General features: G+C 36.5%; 1 protein-coding gene across 2 annotated transcripts in view; it reads left to right on the forward strand.

Annotated features, from left to right (window-relative positions):
- Nucleotides 1–22,097, forward strand: part of UBE3C (ubiquitin protein ligase E3C) — a 69,790-nt gene that overhangs the window by 36,554 nt on the left and 11,139 nt on the right. For both annotated transcript variants that reach the window (XM_002190902.7, XM_072925318.1), the window contains 4 exons: nt 2,388–2,485; nt 5,671–5,803; nt 6,580–6,827; nt 19,143–19,355. In XM_002190902.7, the coding sequence (XP_002190938.1) occupies nt 2,388–2,485; nt 5,671–5,803; nt 6,580–6,827; nt 19,143–19,355 (692 nt within the window). The remainder of the gene's footprint in view (nt 1–2,387; nt 2,486–5,670; nt 5,804–6,579; nt 6,828–19,142; nt 19,356–22,097) is intronic.

Below are 22,097 nucleotides of genomic sequence, written 5' to 3' on the forward strand. Positions count from 1 at the left end.
AACTTTAAGATTTCTAGTGATTATTTTTGAGTAGCTATGATGGTAAAAGCTTATTTTGATTACCTTATTAGTGTAGTTGCCAGATAATAACTAGGAGGCTCAGTTTAAGTACTGCTGAGAATTATTGATTATATATTTTTCCAGTTTAGTTTTTTTCTTTGGAAGTCACCACTTCTCCACATCAGCAATCCTTGTTTCTTTCACTGACCAACATGACTCCCCACAGCTGTTTATACTGTCTGGATGTTCTCCACTGCCAAACCTATTCCACATTTATCCCTTCCACATTCTCCTGCTCTCCTTGCCCTCACACGTATACTACCTTGAGCCTCTCTGCCAGGTCTTCCTTCCCCAAATGGCCCCAGTTCCCTCCATTCCATGCCTCTCCTGGTGTGGGCAGTTGGGGGATAAGGAGTGTCTGTGCTGTGCTAGTGTGAGCAGCTGTGTGTCCTCCTTTTCCTGGCTGCTCCAGGTGAGCTGGCACACTGAGCACTGTGTGTTCTCCTGGCTGTGCCTGTATTCAGGCTAAAGGAATTTCTCCTCTCTGGCCTGTTGAAAATTTTCACAGTAACTTGGTATTTTTGAATCTCCTATCCTCTGTCAAAGTTGAAGTTCAGCTGATGAACTCAAGAGGTGTGTTGGAGGCAAGATGGTGTGGAAAGATGGCACAGTGTGTTCATGTAAACCTCGTTTTCATACAAAGGCTAAAAAGAAAGTGCAGTCAACATGAATGTGTGAAAACAGGCAGGTAACCTTGTGCACATGACTTGTTTAATCCCTCTTGACTCCATATGGGTTAAAGCCAATTAGCATGAAAGTACTGCTGAATCACATATGGTCATGTTTATTTGTGCTTTTTCATTTACTTAAATGGCAGACTTGTGAGTTCTAAATGCCCTCTGTATTGATGACTCCATCCCATATTTCTCTTTAAAGAAGGAAGCTGTGATGGAGAAATGCAGATAAAATTGACTAATTGACTGAAATAATTGAACTGTCGAAGTCATGTAGTAGTTTACCTTTGCTGTACATGCACTTTCCATTTAAAATGATTTTAACTGTTAGCTTAATAGGCTTCATACATTGACTTTAATTAAAAATGTTTACTAAGTAAGCTAAAGGTAATCACAAATCAGCATTTTATTAGAAATTCCAAAGGCTGGCAATGTTGAAACCTGCTCCCAATGAATATATATCAAGATTAGTGATGTTTAGGGTCATATCCTATTAAATTGGTGCTTAAAATATCCCTACTTAAAGTGCTTTGAGGATTTAAAAAACAAACAAAAAAGAACATTGAAGCGTTTGGTCCAGAAGATTGCAGGAGATGCTTGTCACCATGGGTAGAAGCCAAATAAAAGACCTTAAAACTAATAAAAAACTTTCAGACTGGGTAGTGACATGAAGCATTTACTTATTTGGTAATGCACTCTGTGTGTCCAGGCTCTGGAGTCTTTTTTTAGAGGTGGTTATTAAACATGAAAATGAAACAACCAAGGAACTGTGGGTGTTGTTATCTCTGTAAACTGAAGTCAGGTGGACCTTTGGCCACAGTGGCTTGTTAGTGAGCAATACTGACTGCACTTAATTAATTTACAGTCAGATATGTGCTCACCAACTGAGTTTCCTCCCATAAAGTTAGAGTAGGATTGTCATTTCTACTGTGCATTACCAAAAGTTAAGTTGGTTCCTAAAAATACTCTGTGAGTTCAAAGGAGCTGCACAGTAGTTTGGGAGCTGCATGAATGAGCCTCTCTGCTGTGGCTCCTTGAATTCTCCAAGATTTTTGTCTTAAATACATTATACAGGTTCTTGATGATGTTTTCATTGTTTCTTCAGTCACTGGGATTTAATGTGGTTGCTGTTAAGAGAGAAAACTCATGGAAATGAATGTTATCTTTTTCTGTTGGTTTCCTTAGATTTGGTTTAATTCTTAATGTTTTTACCTAAAATGACTTGATTGAAACTTGATGATGTAATTGAAAGCACAATAAATGTAAACTATTCTGAGCATCAGAATAGGCATATTGTATATTTCTGCAATGAAAATTCTAAATTATCACAGTTGCTAATTGTCTTATATCGTGCACCTTTTCCTAATTCCTAAGCTAAAATGTCAATAAGAATTTTTTTTTCTGAATAAAATAGGGATACAGAAGTACATGTTTTTATATGCATTTTGTTTTGTATGTTTTCACAACTTATATTTTAGTTTGCCTGTAGCAACTAATGTTTAAAGAAAGGTAAGGCTTTGAGTGAGTATGTAGTAAATAAACTATTTTAATGTATGTATTTTGTACAATGTAGATTGAGTCACTTGATACAAAATAAATTGTTTTAAAAAATGTTATTTCAAAAAATTTTAAAGTTATTATTTCTATTTTAAGTGGGTTTGGAACCAGCACCTCTTTCTGTATCTGAAGAACGACAGCTTGCAATTCTGACAGAGCTACCTTTTGTAGTTCCTTTTGAAGAAAGAGTAAAGGTACCTAATTTCTAATTTAATATGCAATTGATGTTTTTAGTTTTTTGTTTTAATAGTAAAAAGGGCACTTAGTGAAGTAGAAACTGGATAGATTCCCTACAGAAGGATATGACAGTCTGCACTGTTTTTCTGCAGTACTCATGCAGCAACTGAACATTTGAAGTTACTGACTTCTCTCTTACTCTCCTGCTTGTGTTGCCCTTAATAATATTTGCAGTGAAGTTAGGAACATTTATTCTGACAGCCGAGAGCAGTCTGCAGTCCCGGCAGAGATGGCTCTACATGATTGCACACCCTCTTGTGGTGGCACAGCACCGGCCAGTTGTGTCGTGTACCAGAGTGCAGGGGCACAGCTGGAGACTCGGCAGCACGGGTGGGTTTGCTCCAAATGAGATTATGGATCTCCATTTGAGGAAATTAACACCTAGAGATTAAGTTCCTGCGTTCATAGCTGAGTAGCTGAACTTTAATAGAGTGTATTGCAAGATTCTTATACTTGATTGATTGGATTTGCTTTTGAATGCTTTTGAGATTTTATATGTGTAATTGTTAGTTCTAGTACCTATTTCAGTTTGCATCATAAATATTCTTAAAGCTTTATTTTCTATTAAGCACATTTTTTTTAAACTGGTTTAGTTTTCAACAATGTCAGTTATTTAAAAACTGCTCTCTAAATTGTCTTGGAAATGTTATGTTTCAAGACACCATCAAGGGAATGAAGAGTAATTCCATAGGGAAAGTCAGTCTTTTTTTGTCAAAACAGACAGAGGCAGCTTTGATAGAAAATGTGTGGTTTTTTTCTCAGGCTTCTGTGAAACAATTATTTCAACAAAACATTTTATTACTGTATGGCAATCCCTCACTAGGCTTACAGGGAAATGATAGGAACTGATCTCAAGCAAGGATCTCTATGTCATGGTAGTCACTGCCTTCCAGCCTCTGGACTTCTTAAAGCTGTGTTGAGATGCATACATGTTATGTTTTTAGAATTCATAAAGCCTTTTTTGGTGCAATTGGAATTCATAGAACCTTGTGTGCTTTCATCACAAAAACTGAAGTAACAATGGCATGAGAGCTTGGAGATAGGGATAAAGCTACAACTGAACTTCTGTAGTTCAAAGAAGGAGATCCTGTTACACTGTATTTTGGAACAAATAGATACAGTCCTTTTTGTATAACAGTGGGAGTCAGCATTCCTTGGAGTCTCCCACTGCCTCTACAGAGCAAGTTGCAATAAGGGAAGAAAATACCATGACCATAATAAGGGTTGTTTTTCCTTTTGGTCAGTTGCTGTCTATTGCTCTGTAATTTATTATGGTAAACTCAATGCTCCTTGTGTGTGGGGGTTGTTCATATGCCTTTTCATTTTCTGACTCCCTCATGCCATTTTTACCTTGACTTACCAGATAACAGATACTCTAACAAGCAATTGCAGAGTCCAGTTCCATGGTAAGCTCTTCAGCTTTCTGGCCCCAGGGAATGGTTTCCCCTTCAGCCTTAAGGCACATTGGGGTGCACCTTTCAGTCTGTGGGAGGTAATGAATCCAATTTGTAGCAGTGCCTTGCTTCTCACCTCCTTAGGCCATACTTTGGTCAGCCTTGCTTGTTTTTCTCTATTTGCCTGAAGTCATTGCAAATGCTTCACTTGTGCATTAGAGATCACATTTTCAGGATTAACATATCTATGAACATTGGGTTATGTAGGGAGTCAGAGTCAGTACCAAAACGAATTTTGCTGTGAGATGTAATACCAGGTGATTTTTTCCATCTGGAGTTGGGTAACAATAATTAATAAACTGTATCTAGGCCTGCTTCAGGAAGGAGAGTGGTGATGAGCATATTCTCATGCTCTGTACATAAAAAAAGTGCCTGTGACTACATGTCTTGATGGTATAAAACTGTAAAAAAATTTAGGTCATAAGGGACCTCTGGAGGTACTCTAGTTCACATCTTTCCTCACTCAAGAATAACTTCAGACTTAGGTCAGCATGCAAAACGACTTGTCCACATGAGTTTTGACTATCTCCAGAAATGGAGATTTCACAAACTCTTATGTAACCTTTTCCAATACCTAATCACTCCCATGATGAACTTTTTTCTTTGTGTCCATCCTTTGTTTCTCTTTCTGCAGCTTAGGACTATTTTCTCTTGTTTTCCTGCTGTGTACCTTAGGAAAGATTCCTGCTTTGTCTGTACTGTAATCTTCCTGGTTGGAAAGCATCTTCTCCACTAGCAACAGTTGCACATAAAAACAGTAGATTTGAGACCTTACTCTGTTTGTTGTGGTCAGATTTCTTCTTTCATGGTAAATTTGTTGTTTTTAAAAATCCCTGCAGACTCTTACTTAATCTTTTTCATTAAAAATGGTCTGATTTATTACTGGGAGGTTATATCCCTTGGAAAATGTGCTAGACTATTTATTGAGTATGGGAATGATGGCAAGAGAGAATATAGTAAGCATACACTCCCTGTATAGAAGGAATATTATTAAACATTAGGCAACCCCCTCCCATGCTACATCTTGGCATAGAAACACAGTGAGCTACAGTTACTCTTCAGGGGAACAGGTTCCTGTTGTGAAGAGTTGAAAATGGACAGTGTGAAGTTCAATTTGTACTTCACCTAGCATAATTGTTTTGAATTTTTATGATGCTCTGGTTCTTTTTTAATGGCAGTAATATCCATTATTTTAATCAGAATTATTTATTCACTGCTTATGCAAGGGGAAGTGATACCTATTTTCTTATTACTGAGACTGTTCCTGACCATTGGAAATGGCAACAAAAAATTATTTACCAGTGTTGAAAATAAGCTCTGTGCGTGTGAAATACTCATGGGGCATTTTTCATTGGTGTTTGAATACTTTACATTTCAGACCTCTGAGAGTTAGGGAGAAGAAATTTGAAACACTGGCACAATGTCTGTAGATGTGCTTCTTCATTGTAGAAAGAACTGAGGATGTTATCTTAGCACAAGAAAGTTCTTTGCATTTCTGTCCCCTCCTCTCCTTCCATGGGTCATGGCTCAGTATTAAGTTTCTGCAGCTCAATGAGAGAGAAGACAAATAACTTGAAAGTGAGTGCCAGAGGCAGCTCAAAGGACAGTAACAGTAGTGAAGAACCATCTCTCATTGAATATTTAGATCTGCACAATGACATGATTGCTCTTTTCACTCATTTAAACAGATTTTTCAAAGACTGATCTATGCTGATAAACAGGAAGTTCAAGGAGATGGCCCATTTTTGGATGGAATTAATGTCACTATCAGAAGAAATTATATTTATGAAGATGCTTATGATAAACTTTCTTATGAGAATGGTAGGTTAGCAGTTAAGTTATCAGCTTGTTACAACACTTTATTGTTCTTACCATGTCATTCCATATTTGTTTATTTGACTGGTATGCTGTAGGTATATCAGCTCTGATATGTGAAAGTTCTTAAAAGTTAAATGTCCTTGTTTTTACAGAAGCAATTCTTACCCATATTATTTCTGATTATTGCAGTCCAAATGATCTCTTACCTATTTTTTGGTGCTTTTCTTCCCATTTGCTTGTCCAAATAATTGTAATTTATATATTTTTCAGTGTAATTCATTAGATATTATCTGCTTGAGTAATCTTGGCCAAGAAATACTAATGGACTGAACAGGATTTGCTTGATTCAATGTGTCTGATAATAGTGCAGGGGTCCTTTTATTAATGGGATGTAGTGCTATAAATTTTACTACATTGAATTAAATCACATATTCGTGTGAATCTGTATGATCTTGAACTCATAACATTTTGTATAAATACATTTTTCAAGTTATTCCTAGGTCTCTTAATATTTTGTAGGATTTTTTTTTTCTTCCCCTACTTGCGATATTATCCACTTCTTTTTTTAATGACTCTTAAGACAATATCTTTTCTACAAAATGAGTGTTTCACAAACTGAATATTCCAAAATTTAAGCCAGTAATAAGTTTTGCTACTGTTTACTAGGTCAGATTTTATTCTAGGATATATAGTTTGTGTGCATAGTTACATGTGTTTTTATCCATACAAAACTGAAGCAGACAATTGCATTTGAGTTTGTCTCTCTCCTTCCCCTGCAGAACCTGACCTAAAAAAGCGCATTCGTGTTCACTTGCTTAACGCACACGGTCTTGATGAAGCTGGTATTGATGGTGGTGGAATTTTCAGAGAATTTCTGAATGAACTCCTCAAATCAGGATTTAACCCTAACCAGGGTTTTTTTAAGACCACCAATGAGGGTCTGCTTTACCCTAACCCTGCTGCACAGATGCTCGTTGGAGACTCGTTCGCCCGACATTACTACTTCCTTGGGAGAATGCTTGGAAAGGTAAAACCAGAGTTCTGTCATACAAAGCTATAGCAGTGCTGAAATTATTCAGTAGTGTTCTTTCTAATTAGGAGGAGTGGACGGAAAAAACCAAAGATTTTCCCAGACTTCAGAGACAGTAACTTTCAGATATGGGTATGAACATTACTACTAAATTTCTGGTTGATTTTAATAAATTATACACTTGGGAGGTACAGGAAATTCGCATTATCCTTGATTTTCAACCTGGAGCTTTTAGGATTATGACTGCAGTTTACATTTCCATCATTTGGAATATATGAAATGAATGTTTTAAACAGTTACTAGTTGTTAGAGGTATACAATTTGTGGTAGCATTTAAAATTTGCCATCAGCATTTACCATACTTAAGAGGCACATGCAAACTACTTTTCACATATTCTGTTTGGAATTTTGTACATTTTGCATATTTCTTGAGTTTTAGTGCTTGATAATTCGGTGATATGAATGTTCAAAGGCTAATAGGTGCTTGTTGAGCTAGATGAAAAATGAAGGGAGAAGAACAAAGACAGAAACCATTACAAACATTAATTACATTCAATTTTCTTTTATGGTCAGGTTTAATACAGAGGCTATTTCATTCTAAGCACTTGAAATAATAATTTTTATAAAGCTAATAATTGTGAAACAAATTTTGGAATACAAATTCTATTTCAGAAAAAAAAGTATTAACTGCTACTTAGCTTTATAATACTGAAGGTATTTAAGATGTAAAAGCCCCAATTAACTGCCTGCAGTATTTTGGAGGTAAATCCTGCTGCTGCCTTGCAGTGAGGTTTGATGTGCAGTTGGATGTCTTTGTAGTGTAGCTGGAAGTGGTTTCAAGGGATGTTGTTGGCAAACAGTGAATTGTTGAATCCGTGCTGTGCTTGGGAGTTGCCAGTCAACTGATTTAGATGAAACTGCCTCTTTGTAAGCAAATACCCTGCTAATGCATCCCAGCTACTGCCATATCCAGATTTTCTAAAGAATGGAAATTACATATTGGCCATTTCAGGAAATAATTTTGGAGTGATGTTCCCACTCCTCTTGGGAGATGCATTCAGTACTAATACAACAGCTGGTAATTATGTCTGATACTACATAGCCAAGCTTCATTTTCTTTCTGCACGTATAGATTTTTGGAGTGGGAAAGCAAACACTTGTGGTATTGTTGTTAAGGGGGTTACTTCACCACAAAAATGTTTTGTGTATATCTAGGAAGGGCTCAGCTGTGAGGGAAAGTTTGAAACATTTAAAAAAAAATTGTAATTTTGGGTCTTCAGTTTCCTCTGTCAAAACAACAGATTGCCTTCTGTAATTGAATTTCAGATACTAGCATAGAGACAGAAGTTGCAAAATGTGTTTAATCTCACAGAGTGCTACAAGTAGAGTTTTTTGTTTTTTAAAATCAGAGAATCTATTATTTAACATTTTGAAAGCATAAATTGTTTTTGTATTTGCAGTATGTGTAGATAAGGTAAGAATTGACAGTGCTACTTAATATTTACCCTTGCCCAGGTGCACAGACACCTTTTTAAGTAGTGTATTTAGAGACTTGATGAATTAAACAGAAAGATAAGGCACGACCATACTATTCAAAACCTGCCAGTATTGTGATCTTGGTTAGGTTATTGAATACCCACTCATCCGTTTTCAAAAATGTGTCCATTTTCTGCTTTGCACAGGGTTATTTGTGAGCAATAGTGAATTATTAAAAGCCCTTTTGCAAACAAAGCAGATATAATGCAACGGAAGCAATCAGGCATCCACAGCAATTTTTTACTTGTGGAAATCAGTACGCAAAGAGTGCTGCCACCAAAAACTCTCACGTAAGAAGCTTCAATGTTATCAGAAAACAAATACATTAAAATATAATAATTTATAGAAATTCTCTGTCTCTTGGTAACCACTTTGTACTAATATCCAAATGCATTTAACTTTCAGCACCATAAAGTTACACCTAATTCAGTTTTTCTTCTCATCAGGAAGTTTCTAACAGCTTGGCATCTTCTTTGTTAATTGGTCAGTTCAGAAGCAGAAACATCAGAAAATAGAAAACATATCTTGAAGACTGATATATTTGAAAATGTTAATAATTTTAATCCTGAATAAATCACTGACTTTTGGGTATCTTTCTAGTTAATGAAGAAATTAAAATCTGTGTACAAAATGCATAGCTTGTTCATGCTGCTTTTGTAGTCACTGGATGAGCAAAAGGTCTTGTAGAAATAATACTGTGTGATCATGTAATTGCATATGTTGTCTGAAATCATCCTTAAAAAAACCAGAAATGAGTTTGCTTAAACAGCAGCTACTCAAACACTTCCAAAGTTTACATTTCTCAACTGTCAGTGACTTTACTCTGAAATGTAAATATCACCTTAACACTGGTGCCTTTTAAGCATTTTCCTTTCTCTTCCTTAAAGCTCAGCTTGCTGTGCACACCTTTAGTAAGAGTCTCCTACAGCCAGGGGGGTTAGAGACTTGAACCTCTCAGTGCTGCCCAGTGGAAGCACAGCTGGGACCCCCTGAGCCCCAGGCTTTGCTTGAGAGCCAGGGGTGTCCTGGGCTGTCAGCAATGTTCAGGCAGAGGAGTTCTAACCCCAGATCCTTTGTTGTCCTCTCTGCAAAGTGCTCTCCTGTCCCAAGTGGTGTCGCAGAAGGATGGATGTGATCCTTTTGCTCTCTTGGTAATTTTGGGCTGTGGGCAGGCTCCTGGTTTGGTTCCACTTCCTTTCCATGTGCAGTAGTTGTTGTTCTGGCTGCACTAAAAATCTCCCCACATGCAGACTCTCCTGCTGCATGTTTGGGTAGTAGTGGAACTGGCTCAGGAGAACACAAAAGGTACTTTTCTGAAAGGCTGTCAAGAAGCATCAAAGCAAGGAAATTTGGAAGCAACACCTGAGAATATTAAATGAGGATTTTCTCCATGCTGATTCTTGAGTGGTCTGCTGCAAACCTGAAAAGAGGGAAACACTGGTTAACCATTCCAGCAGAAACAGTGTCTAGGTAGAAGAACAGTGACAGAGAATTAAAATCTGAACTTCATTATGTTCTGTCCTAAACCTTGTCTAGTATAGAACATTCTTCTCCATTTCCAGTTTCCATTTGCATTTATTCAATGATGTTACGGTGACGGATGTTGTTGAAAAGGACATTATTTGCATTTGGAATTCTTTGACATCAAGCTGCTAATTCTTAGGATAATTTACTTAAATTTCATGAAGTATCAGCATTATTTAAGAATATGGCAGGAAATCCATAGATAAATTAGTATGATAATTTTTATGGTTTCCTCTTCTTCCCTTTTGACATAAACCTGCTAGTTCTTGCATTTATTTTGTTTTGCAGTGACTGTCTTTGCATGTTAAACAGAATTACTCTGACAGTAGAGATTTTTGTATAATACACTGTGTCTTTGCATTTACTGAATTCTGCCACCTCTCTTACTCCAGAATATTAAATAACATTTGTGAGTCACATATTCATGTTGCTGAAGAACATCTATTTTTGCAATATAATATTAACTCCCCTTTTCTAAACAATAGAATCTGCAGTCCTGGGAAGACTGCAGGTTTTCTGAAAAGATTTAGATTTGTTTTGCCAAGACCCAATTTCTGCCTTAAATGATTGGGAAAGCAATATGGAGAACAGAATGTCTTTTGAGTTGTTTTTGAACTGAGTCCTTCATTTGTGGAGCCAAGTAAAGAACTTCTATAGAAGAAACAGCAAGGATTGAGAAAAACTAGCATGTTCATTTTAAATTTTAGCATTATTTTGATGGTGGATACAATCTAGGTTTTGTTCTTTGATCATTAATATTTAATCGTCCATAGAACATCAGTAATTTGTATGGACTTGTGGATATTATATTGATGAAAGTCAAAGTTGTTTATTTTCCTATGAGCTTTTGTAGTTTACTGATTTAAGATCTAACAGACTGGTCTTTGCACACATCTAAATGTTATTAAATATATATAATTGAAAAAAAGAGTTACAACATAAGTCCTTGGGTAAACTGAATCTTTTGAAGAATAATAGTAGATCAAATACAGATGTTATTAGACTACAAGTAAATGGGGGACCTAATTATTGATTGAATTATTTTTCTGTGTATTGGAGAGTGTGCCTTATGGTTACTGTTATGGTAACTGTGAATATTGTGCCTGTCTGAAAGTTACAGTTCTGAGATGAGCAGTGTCTGTGGAATCCATTCTGCAGAAAAACTAAAGTAGTTCTTAATCATTCTCGGGCTTATCTAAGAAGTATTGATTCAGGGAAGTCTTTCCAGAGCTAGATCTGCATCAGATCCTAAACTCTTTGATTATAAATAAGCTGCAAGTATGGAGTTAAAACATTTAAGGAAATGCTTCTAATAACATATTTGAGTGCCATTCGTGCACCAAAAGCTTGTGGGAAGAAAGCAAAGCAAGCAAACTACAGTGAGAGCTGACTTTAAATACTTGATTGTTTGGTAGGATGGTGGCAAGCAATGCATTGCCACTCTGACTGTTGGAGGGTGGTGGTTTTTTCCTTCTGATTTTTAGGCTGGCCTTTCCCATTCCTTATTGTTCACTTAATTAGAACCACTTTGGCTTGATTTAAGTCAGTACACCCTTAATTAGTTTGTGCTGCAGCCCCAGTTGGTACTAGTAGTACCTGGAATGGTAGGTATGGGATTGGTGATACTGATGCAAAGAAGAGGTAATTGGTATAAACTCTTGGTTTTATTAATTTCAATTACCTCTCACATGATTTTGTAAATTCAGCATTTTGCTTAAGAGCAAATTAACTGATGGTCATTTGTCTCGGAAAATCCTGAATCATATGATATGGAATCAAGCAGGAATTTACCATGGAAAGTAGCAGGGTCCTTTAATGATAAACGTGCAGTGCAGAAGCACAGTCCTAAGACAGCAGAATTTATACCTTATGGAAGTTACTTCATGATTTATGAATGCAGATGTAAACTAATTTGAATCTATTTTCTGACACAGTTCTTCAGCTTGACAATTCCTTTGTGTACTGGTGCATTTAACAAAACCAATTATCTTTTGATTACAAATAGCTATGTTAGTAGTAACCTTGTAAATATATGTCTAGTGCTAAAAGACTACTGAAATGTGGTATTTTAACTCTAAATCTTTAGGGAGGAAAAGTGTTTATTGATGGATTGTGATATTTATTGGGTCATAATGTATTTAAATTTTCTTTAATGCATATGTTAGTGATTGTTTACCGTGATAAAGTGCATAGAGGTCTCTGCAAGGAGTTCTGCATGGAAAGAATTACCTCATGTCAGTGGTCACTCCTCAGTTAAAAGTTCCATTAGCAGATGATTCCTGCTTCTGGTTTGTGTACTGATTGCATTTTATTGCCTCTAAATCAGGTTCCTAGACAGGGAATAAATAAACAGAGTGTGTGGTAATGGTATCCTGATCTTTTTTCACAGTTGGGAACACCTACGTCCATTTCAATCAATTAGGTTTGGAATATTTACTGAAATTCTTAAATTGGTTTGAACTTTAAAAATTACTAGTTTCACTGCTATTAAAATACAGATTTATCTTAGGAGCATATCCAGAGGTTAGTTATATATTATTAAGTGTTTCAGGATGTCAGAAGATTAAACTTAAATAAGGTGGAGAAGTTTTCCTTTTATCCTAAATTATGTTTAAATTTGAGACAAGAAAAATCTATTAAGCTTTTACTGGAACTTCAGTAATGAATGATAACTATCAGTTATCCAGTGCATTCACAGGTATCCATAGTGCTTTCCTCTCTCATCCCTCAAAACCCCTCAAATGACATTGATAGCGATTTATATCATATTTATGGCATAAGTTACAGAGATAACTGTTCCTATTAAATGAGAAAGAAAGTATCGAGCTGATTGAATGGTTGTTTTCTGCACGTGCTGGTATTTCTGAAGCACTCTGTTTCAGTAATAAACATTAATGTAATTAAAGACATCCTAAATTCCTAGAATAAAAATACTAGCGTGACTTTCCATTTTTAAATTAAAAATTAACTCAGGGTCATTACAGTTGATATGATCCAATGAAGTCTTTGGGAATGGATCCTTACATTTTCCTGCTCCTGTGTTCAGGAGTTAGGAGTTTGGTCTATGCTGCCACATTTCAGGGATTTGATCCCTGCCATCCATTTCAGGGATTTGCAGCACCTGTGACAGGCAGATCTTTTACACCTGAGTCTTGCCACCTTAAATCTCTGAAACTTCTATAAACTTGTACTTGCTGACCTTCAAATTCACACTGAGTGGGAAATCCGAAGTAAAACAAATTTACAAAAGGTTTTTTCTAAAAAAACCAATAGTTTTAGAATTCAGTTATATTGACACTGCTGTAAGGGCTATTAAAGCTTGCAGAAGCCAAATTACAGGCATCAAGCTGTGGAATTTTGGACTCCTGTTCTTTTAAAAGACAGAGCAAAGTCAAGCTATGAATTCTCACAGTAATACAGGGGAGATAATGCACCAGATTTTCCATTAATGCAATTAGACATCTGCTACTGCTCAGAGGCTTGGAAACAGTGGCTTACAGCTCTAAGGTAACAGGACACATTGCATTGAGAGACACACCTGGGAAAAAAATTTTATTTTACTGTATTGGCATTAGAAACAATATCATTTAGGGTTTGCTCACTTTTAAGCCCATTATTTAGCATATCTTTAAGAAATTATTTTATCTAGAGATTACTAAATGTTAGATCTAAAAATGTGTACATGTTGATTTTAATTGAATGCAAATTTTTAGTTTAGTCTTTTTCATTAGGGTTGAAATGTCTCTTCTGCCCCCAAAAGCTTTGTGAGTGTGATGAAATATTTCTAGGATATAAATAATAATGTAGAAGGAAGTTCTAATGGTTTTCCTATTTTTCGTTCATTTTTATTAATGGTTCTGTACAGCTTTGAAGATCTATTGCACTCTGTAAGTGCTAAGTATTATTTAATAGTAACTGTTTAAAATTACTGAAATAGAAGGGGTTATGGTCTTGGGGACTGATTATGGAAATAACTGAATTTAAGTCCAGTCGTTTACTGCCTTATCCCAAAAGCTGTGTATATGTCTTTCTAGGTATATGACTTTAGCATTGTTTATGCTTTAAAATACAGTTCAGGGTTGTGAAGGATTAATGGAAAGTAAAAGCAGTGACTGCTTATTTTTCTTATGAAAGATTTTAGTTGAAATAATAAATGAGAATTAGTTTTAGATCTGAAAGTGTAAGAAAGGCACCAAAACTGCCTTACAGGGAGGGAGATTTTATTAGTTCATCTGTAAATTTGTTTATGCAATTTGTTGAAACTTATTCAGCACGTTGTAGTACTCGTGTAATATCTACTGTGCATAGCTAATCTGGCTGAAATTACTCCAACAGCTTACATTTTGTCCAAATTTAAAACATGGTGTGAAATCACCTCTTCCTGAAGAGCAGTTTCCCAGTCTTGGAGTCCTACCTGAACAATACCTTGTGTGCCTATGGAGTACTTCAATGGTATTGTGAGTTACCATCTGGAGTCTCTGTCAGGCAGTATTGTTATTTTGTTGAAAGAAGAAAAGACCTCCTTGACCACAGAACTGTCATCCTTCTCTTTTTGTCACTGTGTACAGCTGTCCCTCAGCCCAGAGCCTTCTTCCATAATATATTACAGATACTAATTGCATGCCTGTATTCTGAAGGGTGCTTGCTTTCAAGAACTGTTTCTTGTTCCTCCACGTCACAGATGTGTAGGGAGTCGGTATATTTGTGTCTGAAGACCATATTTTTCATCACTTCAAATGCCCACTTTGTGTTCTGTGTCACCAAACTGAGTAAAGGCCAATCCCTGTAGCAATCAATTACTGTGGAACTACACAGTAACACAGGTAGCTGAGATTATTTAAAAGAGGAACAAGGGACTTCAGACTGCACGTGAAGTGAAAACTACTAACCACAGTAGGCTTTCTGTTACTTTGGTGTTTTTAATATTCTGGTGTGTTCTGCAGGCATTCTCTCAAAGGGGGAGACAGGTGGATGAAGTTCCTCGCACTGAATACTACTTTTTCCATAATGAAGTGATTGCTCTTGGCCTTTTAACCAGAAAAAAAAAACCCTTATTTTAACCATCTCTTCAGAAAATAGAAAAGGCTTGACATAATTAGAACACTGGGTTGGAGAGTACTAAAAATAATTTGGTTTTTTTTTGTTTAGTCATTTCAGAAGGTTTTAAATTACTTTTTTTGATACCTAGAGATGTCAACTTTTAATTAATTTACATGAGTTTGAAAGAGTGCTGGGAAATCCAGGCTGGCCTTTTCAACAGACATTACCTTTTAGCTACTTGGGAATGTGTCACCCTGTGAGCATTACAGTGCTTGTGGGATTGCCCTTGATGTGAACATCATTGTTTCTGTTTCAGACCAGCCTCTTTCCCCAAGCTTGTACCTGCAAATTGCCTTTCTGCCCAGCTGGAGTGTTAATATCCCAGCCTTTCAGGGAGGCAGAGCTCTGTAGGATGGGTTGAGGTTGTTGGTGTTGATCCCAAATTCTGAATGTTAGAAGCTGCAAGTCTGGTGCCATACAGAGCCACCAGTTGTTCCTTTCAGGACTTCTCATCTGGCCTCTTTGCCTTCCATGGGCCTGCTGGAGGTTATGGGATGCAGGGTAGATGCAGTGGGGTCAGGGGCTCAGATGGGAAAGCTGGGAATGGGAACTGTCAGAACTCATCAAAAAAAGGCATTGGTGATGACTGCAGAATGAAAGAAAACTTGGGAGCGGGTGAGAGTACTTGAAGTTTGAGAAGACATTAGTTTTTAAAATATACATTGGTTACATTTGCTGGCTTTGAGCTCCTGAAGCAGTGTATGAGCAGGAAGCTCTGATTTAGGCAAACACAAGTAGACATCTCTGGCCAGCAGAGATGGCCCAGTTGCTGCCATCAATGTTGTTGCTCATTGGCTTGAGAGGAAGAAAGAGGACAAGTTCTGTGTGGAGAGTGTGACCATATATTGTATTAAAGGACTGTGTAGGTATGCTCTAATGATGCAGCTTCACACTGCAGCTGATTAATTTGGCAGCTGCTTTCCACTGGTAGAGGTTGTCGCCATTCCCTTGCCTGTTGCTGATGCTGGGCTTCTTCCTCCTTGATATTTGATGCTGATGTTTGCAGAAGCCAGTTCAGAGAGTTCAGACAGGCAAAAAACTGAGCGTAAAATAACTTAGAGCTTCCCAAGGCAGTTCAGTATGGAAAAACAAGGAAGGAGGGAAGTCTCCCTTTTGGCCCTTAGATTAGCTTTAGTAAGAAAAATCCCCACCAGGCTGGGCTTCCATGGACAGCTGGCAGCTGGAAGGTTGAGCTCCTGGTAAAAACAAATTGTCCTGCAATTCCCACTCTGTTTCAGCCATGGCTGTGAGCTGGGTCTTACTCTTAATTTAGTAGAAGCCTCAGTGTCAATGCTGTGGCCACCAACACACACCCAAACCCTGCAAACTCCAACTCCAACAGCCCAAAAAAAAGCACAGCACAAATAATCTGCAAGTTTTGAACCTTATTCAGGTTGTGATGAGTCTGTAGCCTCTACTGTACAACTGCTCTGCTTGTAAACAAACCCAGAGGCTTTGTTTGCAAGCAGCTGATGGTTTTGTTTCCCTGGCAGGAATGTATGGAATCAAATTTTTTAGCAACAACAGGTAGTTTGATCAGTTGATGTTGACTGAGAAACAGAAAAGTTAGATGGAGTCCAGAAAATAAGATTTCGGTTTCTTTACTCATATTGTACACAGCACTTCTCAGCATCTCTGCACAGTGCTGGGGCTGTAATGGTGGCCTTCACCTCTTTGAAACAAAACCAAAGTTCATCATGACTTTCTTCACCAGAGTTTTAGTGCATTTTTTATTAAACTTTATTAGGATAGCTTGACTTTCAAATTAATTGAAACACTACTGTTTGTCTTCTTTCCAAAAATACTTTATTTTGAATATTGCAATCACTTAGCTAAGAGAGAGAGTAATTAAAGTTATTCTCAAGTTGCACAATTTAGTTTATTTAAAAATGCTTTATATAGTTTTTAGATGAAGTTATAAATGTTCACTTTGGAACTACCTGAAGATTAATAGTGATGCATTTGAAATGCATTATTTTTTTATTGATTCTTAATGTAGTAAATTACTGAAGTTATTTGGCAGCAAACAGAAATAGCCAGTGATGTTGTTCACATTTATTTTCCTGATAGCATCACAATTTGCATTAATTGCATTGCAGCTGCACTCACTTATATTAAAAAGCTTCTACCATAATTAATCCTTTTTATTTCAAATCATTTTGGCACAATTTCTAGCAATAAACACTCATAAAAGACAGACACTTGAAAAATAACATACAAGTTTCTTCAATATACCTATTGCTGTTTTTTCCTGACAAGGAATTATTGATAGGCTTCTAGGATCAAGTGTTGCAAGTGGTGAAGACTTAAGACCAGTTTGAAAAATGCTAAGTGGATTATTTTGCATAAAAAATAGACAGGTTTTGAATTTGTGTAATTAACCTGTGTTTAGAAAATACCTTGATTTATGTCTACATTTGTATTTCAGTTGCATACATTATGGAAATTTAATTTATAATCCATTTAGCTGATGTGATCATAGTTTTTAGTGCTATCATTTATTAGTCCTTGTATATTGAATGCTCTAAAGGCTTAAACCTGCCTTGTGTAAAAAATTACACCTCTGCATTTACATTTTATGAGTCACAGATGGAATTCCATTTTAAATTCGGGTAGCTTTGATATATTTAAGGAATTACAATAGCTTTATTGTTACTAATGCAGGAACAGCAAACACTGACCTTACACATTGCAAATTAATGATTTATCCCTCTAGTTTGCTTTTAAAGTCAGCTATACAAATGAGGATTTTGACTTCTACACCTTGAATAAATCATATGGCTCTAAATATAATGCACCCTTTGGCTTTGAACTCGTTATTCTCAGGTTTTTTTGCAAGGTCTAACTCACCTCATAGAAAAATGTTCTTTCAAAAGTTTAAGGAATTGTGTATATTTTTCTTAAAGTCTTTGTTGGAATATCATTGAGTGATTAGGACTGCATCTATTAATCTTTTTTCAGTTTTGTGTTTTTTTGTTTTTTTTTTTCCCCTCAGTGGGATTCCTGTTCTAAGTTTGCAGCAGATTATGCAGGAATTAAGTAACACCAAAACTCTGCTCCTGGAGAGTTAAAAGGGAACAAAAAGTGATATTACAATGATGTTGTGTTGGTGATGTCTGATCAGCCTGACAGTGATGTCAATGTTCTGTAAAGATTTGGTTGTCATTGGTAGAGATGCTGATGTGGCAAACAGGGTGGACAACGAGAAAGGCAGAGGCAGCATGTGCCAGGAATGGGTCTTTTTAAAGCAAGGTCCTTTATTCAGAATAGCTCTGAAGGATACACCTCACGTTCATCTGAAAGTTACCATAAGTACCTTTTTCTTCCAAGCAAGCAGTTGTTACTGACTTAATAAAAAATAATGCAAAGATACTTTGCATTACACGGAAATGTGCTCATACAGTAGATGAACCTAGAATGGTGCTGCTGGAGTTTGAAAATTTTTGGGAATAATTTGAGTTTCCAGTCAAAAAATTTGGGTTAGGTACATATTTAATCAATTTTTGACACCTGTAGCAGGGTCAGGCACAGAAAGGATTGGACCTGTGACACAGCCAGAACTGGTAAACTCTTGGCTTGGAAATGAAGGTTGTTTTACTGTGGAATTCACCAAATGTGTAGCCATGAATCTGTAACATGCACTGGATAGTTTTTATTAGTTTAAAATGCACTGGGTTTACAGAGTTATTTTAAGGGGATGAGGGGGATGACAGTTCTGCATGTAGTGATTGATGTGGATGGAATAATACTGCTTGTGATGGTGCTAATGGAAGTAGAGGTGTAAGCTTACTTTGTATAAGACATTCTTGATGCAGTTATATTGTCCTTTAGCAAACCTTGCTTTTCCTGAAAATAAATGCAATATGGATAAGGAGTAATGACAGATAAACAATGAATTTTGCATTTTAAAACACAGCATAATTCATTTGTGAGATTTGGGACCTTGGTATTTCACAAGAATATTAACATTTCAAATTTTTGATGAATATTCTTAAATTTATGCACTATTTGAGATATTTCCATGCCAGAAGAACCTACTCAGGCTTCAAATTAAGACAGAATTACTCAAAAGTTGAGAAATACAACAACCTTCTGAATTTTTGCATGTACTACAATAAAATCTAATGTGTTTTTAATTGCTTTATTTTTCAGGCTCTTTATGAAAATATGCTGGTGGAGCTGCCATTTGCTAGTTTTTTCCTCTCAAAATTATTAGGGACAAGTGCTGATGTTGACATTCATCACTTAGCTTCACTAGATCCAGAAATGTACAAAAATTTGCTTTTTCTAAAGAGCTATGAAGGGGATGTGGAAGAACTTGGACTAAACTTCACCGTGGTCAATAACGACCTTGGAGAAGCGCAGGTAAGAATGGTTTTGAGGGTTTTTTTCTTTAATCTATGACTGATGAATCTTTACTATCACTACAATTTTTTTAAATTGAAATGTAGTGGGAAATAACTGTTAAAGGTGCTGTGAGGCATCAGTTGGGATTCTGACTCAATATTTGGAGCAGAGAGTAACTAACTGCCTACTTAAGAAACAACTTTTGATGATTACTTAAAGGTCTGGTCTTTTAAGGAGTAAACGGGAGTAATTATTTTCTAATAGTCATACATACAAAGTTCTATTGCCTAAGAATGTTTCTTGAACAAAAATATCTTGTATCTTTCAGTTGCACTTGTAATAATAGTGAAATTTAGATGATGTGTAAACTACAGAAGTGCTGCCTAGTGTTAGAATTACAGTTAGCAGTCAGAGAGGTTTTAAATAATACTGAGTGTAAAGACCCTTTATTGTGAGATAAGCATTTTCTCCTTTATCTGTAATTTTCAAAGTAAGAGAGCCTGAAGTTTGACCAACCTCAAATTTTTTTTTTACCCCCTGCCCTTTTTTTTAGGGATTGAGATGCCAGATTAGTCAGAGGGGATAAATGCTGTTCAGTGCTTCTGAAAAGTAATCCTTAAGTCTGAATTTTTAATGCAGTTGCACCATATAATTTGATTACAGCTTTTATTTGCTCTGTTGTGTCTACTAAAGATCACTCATAGTAGAAAATAAATGTCACTAGAGCTCTAAAAGCCTGCCTTAGTGTGTTAATGCAGGTAACCTCCTGGGTAAAGTCTTTTGTCATGCTTCCTCTTTCAATTTTGAGGATTTAAAATTGAGGATTTCAAACTTACACTTGATTATGGCACATAATTGGATGAAAAAAGTAGACCTGACCAGGTTGTGATCAGCAGCAACATCTGAATTCAGCCTCCTGTTGTGAGGCAGAAACAGAGACTCCAGGAGGGACTGAGCAGTGCTCTGGGTTGGCTGCTCAGGGGGTCCAGGACTGAGCACATCTCCAGAGCAGCAGCACCACTGAGATGCAGTAACCTGCCCTGGAAATTGGGAGCTTGAATTCTCTGAGGCTGCTTAAGTCATGGCAAGTTTGCTGGCCAAGACTTCTGCTTGAACAGTGTCAGGCTTGGATTTTATCTTACTCTTCTGTCATCAGTTTCCTGTAATTTTGGAAGATCCTAAAATCTGGATTGGATTAAGTTTTAAAATCCTGCCCTCAGATTTGGGATTCCTAAAGCGCAGTAAAGGAGAGAGGCAACAGTTGCCTGATATAAGTAACATTTAATATTAAACATGTGCCATATGTCATTTTCCTCCCTGGATTATACTCCCTATATGAAAACATCTGACCTGCACTGTGTTGAGAAAAACACTCAAAAACTTGAGATAAAAATGTGATACAGATCACATCTTAGCACAGAACTTCTCCAAGAGCACATTTTTGGAGTGCCTGTACTGTGTGCTGGTACTGAACTGAGGTCTGTAGCACCCAGAGGTTGGGCTCTAGGGAGCAAAGCACATCAAATGGCAATTTCCAGTATTACCTGGGATTTTTAACAGTGGGAGGAAGGTCTGAATTCTAAAACTGTTTATTTAATTCTGCTTAAAGTAAAAGCTTTGTTGGTCACAGATAACATAAATCCAATTAAGTATCCAAAATTAGGGCTATGGCTGCTGTTTTCAAGACTTCTTATTTGTACTTGTTTGGCATAACTTTAAAAGGAAGATTTAATGTATTAGTGAGTTGCTGAGTAACAAGATTAAATGTAAGTTAAAATAAATATTCTGATGTTGGTTTGCTGTTTTTATATTTGAAGAGAGAACATTCTACCCACAAAGTGTCAGCCATCTTTTTATGACGCTCACTGCCTGTTTAGGTGTAGTTCAACAGAACCCATTGGTTCTTGTCACTGTTGCCTTTCAGTGCAAGAAGTCTCTTTTTATACTTCATTTCATTACCTTAATAAACCTCATATGGATAAATACATTTTATTTGCTATTTGACTTGTAACCATTGCATACTAATTTATTGTGCCAAGGTAAGGCTAATTCACTTTGAGAAAAGAGCTTAATTTGCACTCCTTATGTTGAATGTACATTATATGTAGTTTTCAGCTAAACAACCACTTTAGTGTTTAATAAATTAGTGCCCAATAAATGCATCATAAATCTATCATTGTAAATAGCTCTGCTCATGACAGTGTCCATCCACCAATTGTGCCACAAAAGCATTATCTGCAATGAAAGACACATTCAAAAGAGGCTCTATTGCCTCTGTCAGTAGTAGAAGGTAGAAATTCTATTATCAGTGTATTGATTCCAATCCTGTAATGTGCTTTTAGACCCCATTAAACTATTGTCAAAGTGCATTCACCAGAAGTTGAAAAAGGTACTTAATAATTTGCACATTAGACCTGCTAATTAGGGGAGCTATGCCATCAACCTTATCTTCCAACCCCAAATAGCTTTTGATAAAGATCTGTCTAATGCAGTGATACCAGCCTGCATTTCAGCTGTTGGGTCTCCTGCAGAAAATGGTGGCCAGTAGCAAAGTCTCAGAGGAGGTCAGCCTGTGGTTATAGGTGTGTATACTGATTTAGTTTTTCCTTTTATCTTGTAGATGAGATGACCATGAAAGGTTTGTAAGAATAAGGTTAGCAAATTCTCTTCTCAGATCTTTTCTTCTTAGACCTTCCTCCCTCCCCTTCTTTCAGTGAGGAAGGCAAGTTTTGTGGCTGTCCAGGGTAAGAGGGAGATGTA

The sequence above is a fragment of the Taeniopygia guttata genome, chromosome 2 (genome assembly GCF_048771995.1).
Source record: "Taeniopygia guttata chromosome 2, bTaeGut7.mat, whole genome shotgun sequence".
NCBI lineage: Eukaryota > Metazoa > Chordata > Aves > Passeriformes > Estrildidae > Taeniopygia > Taeniopygia guttata.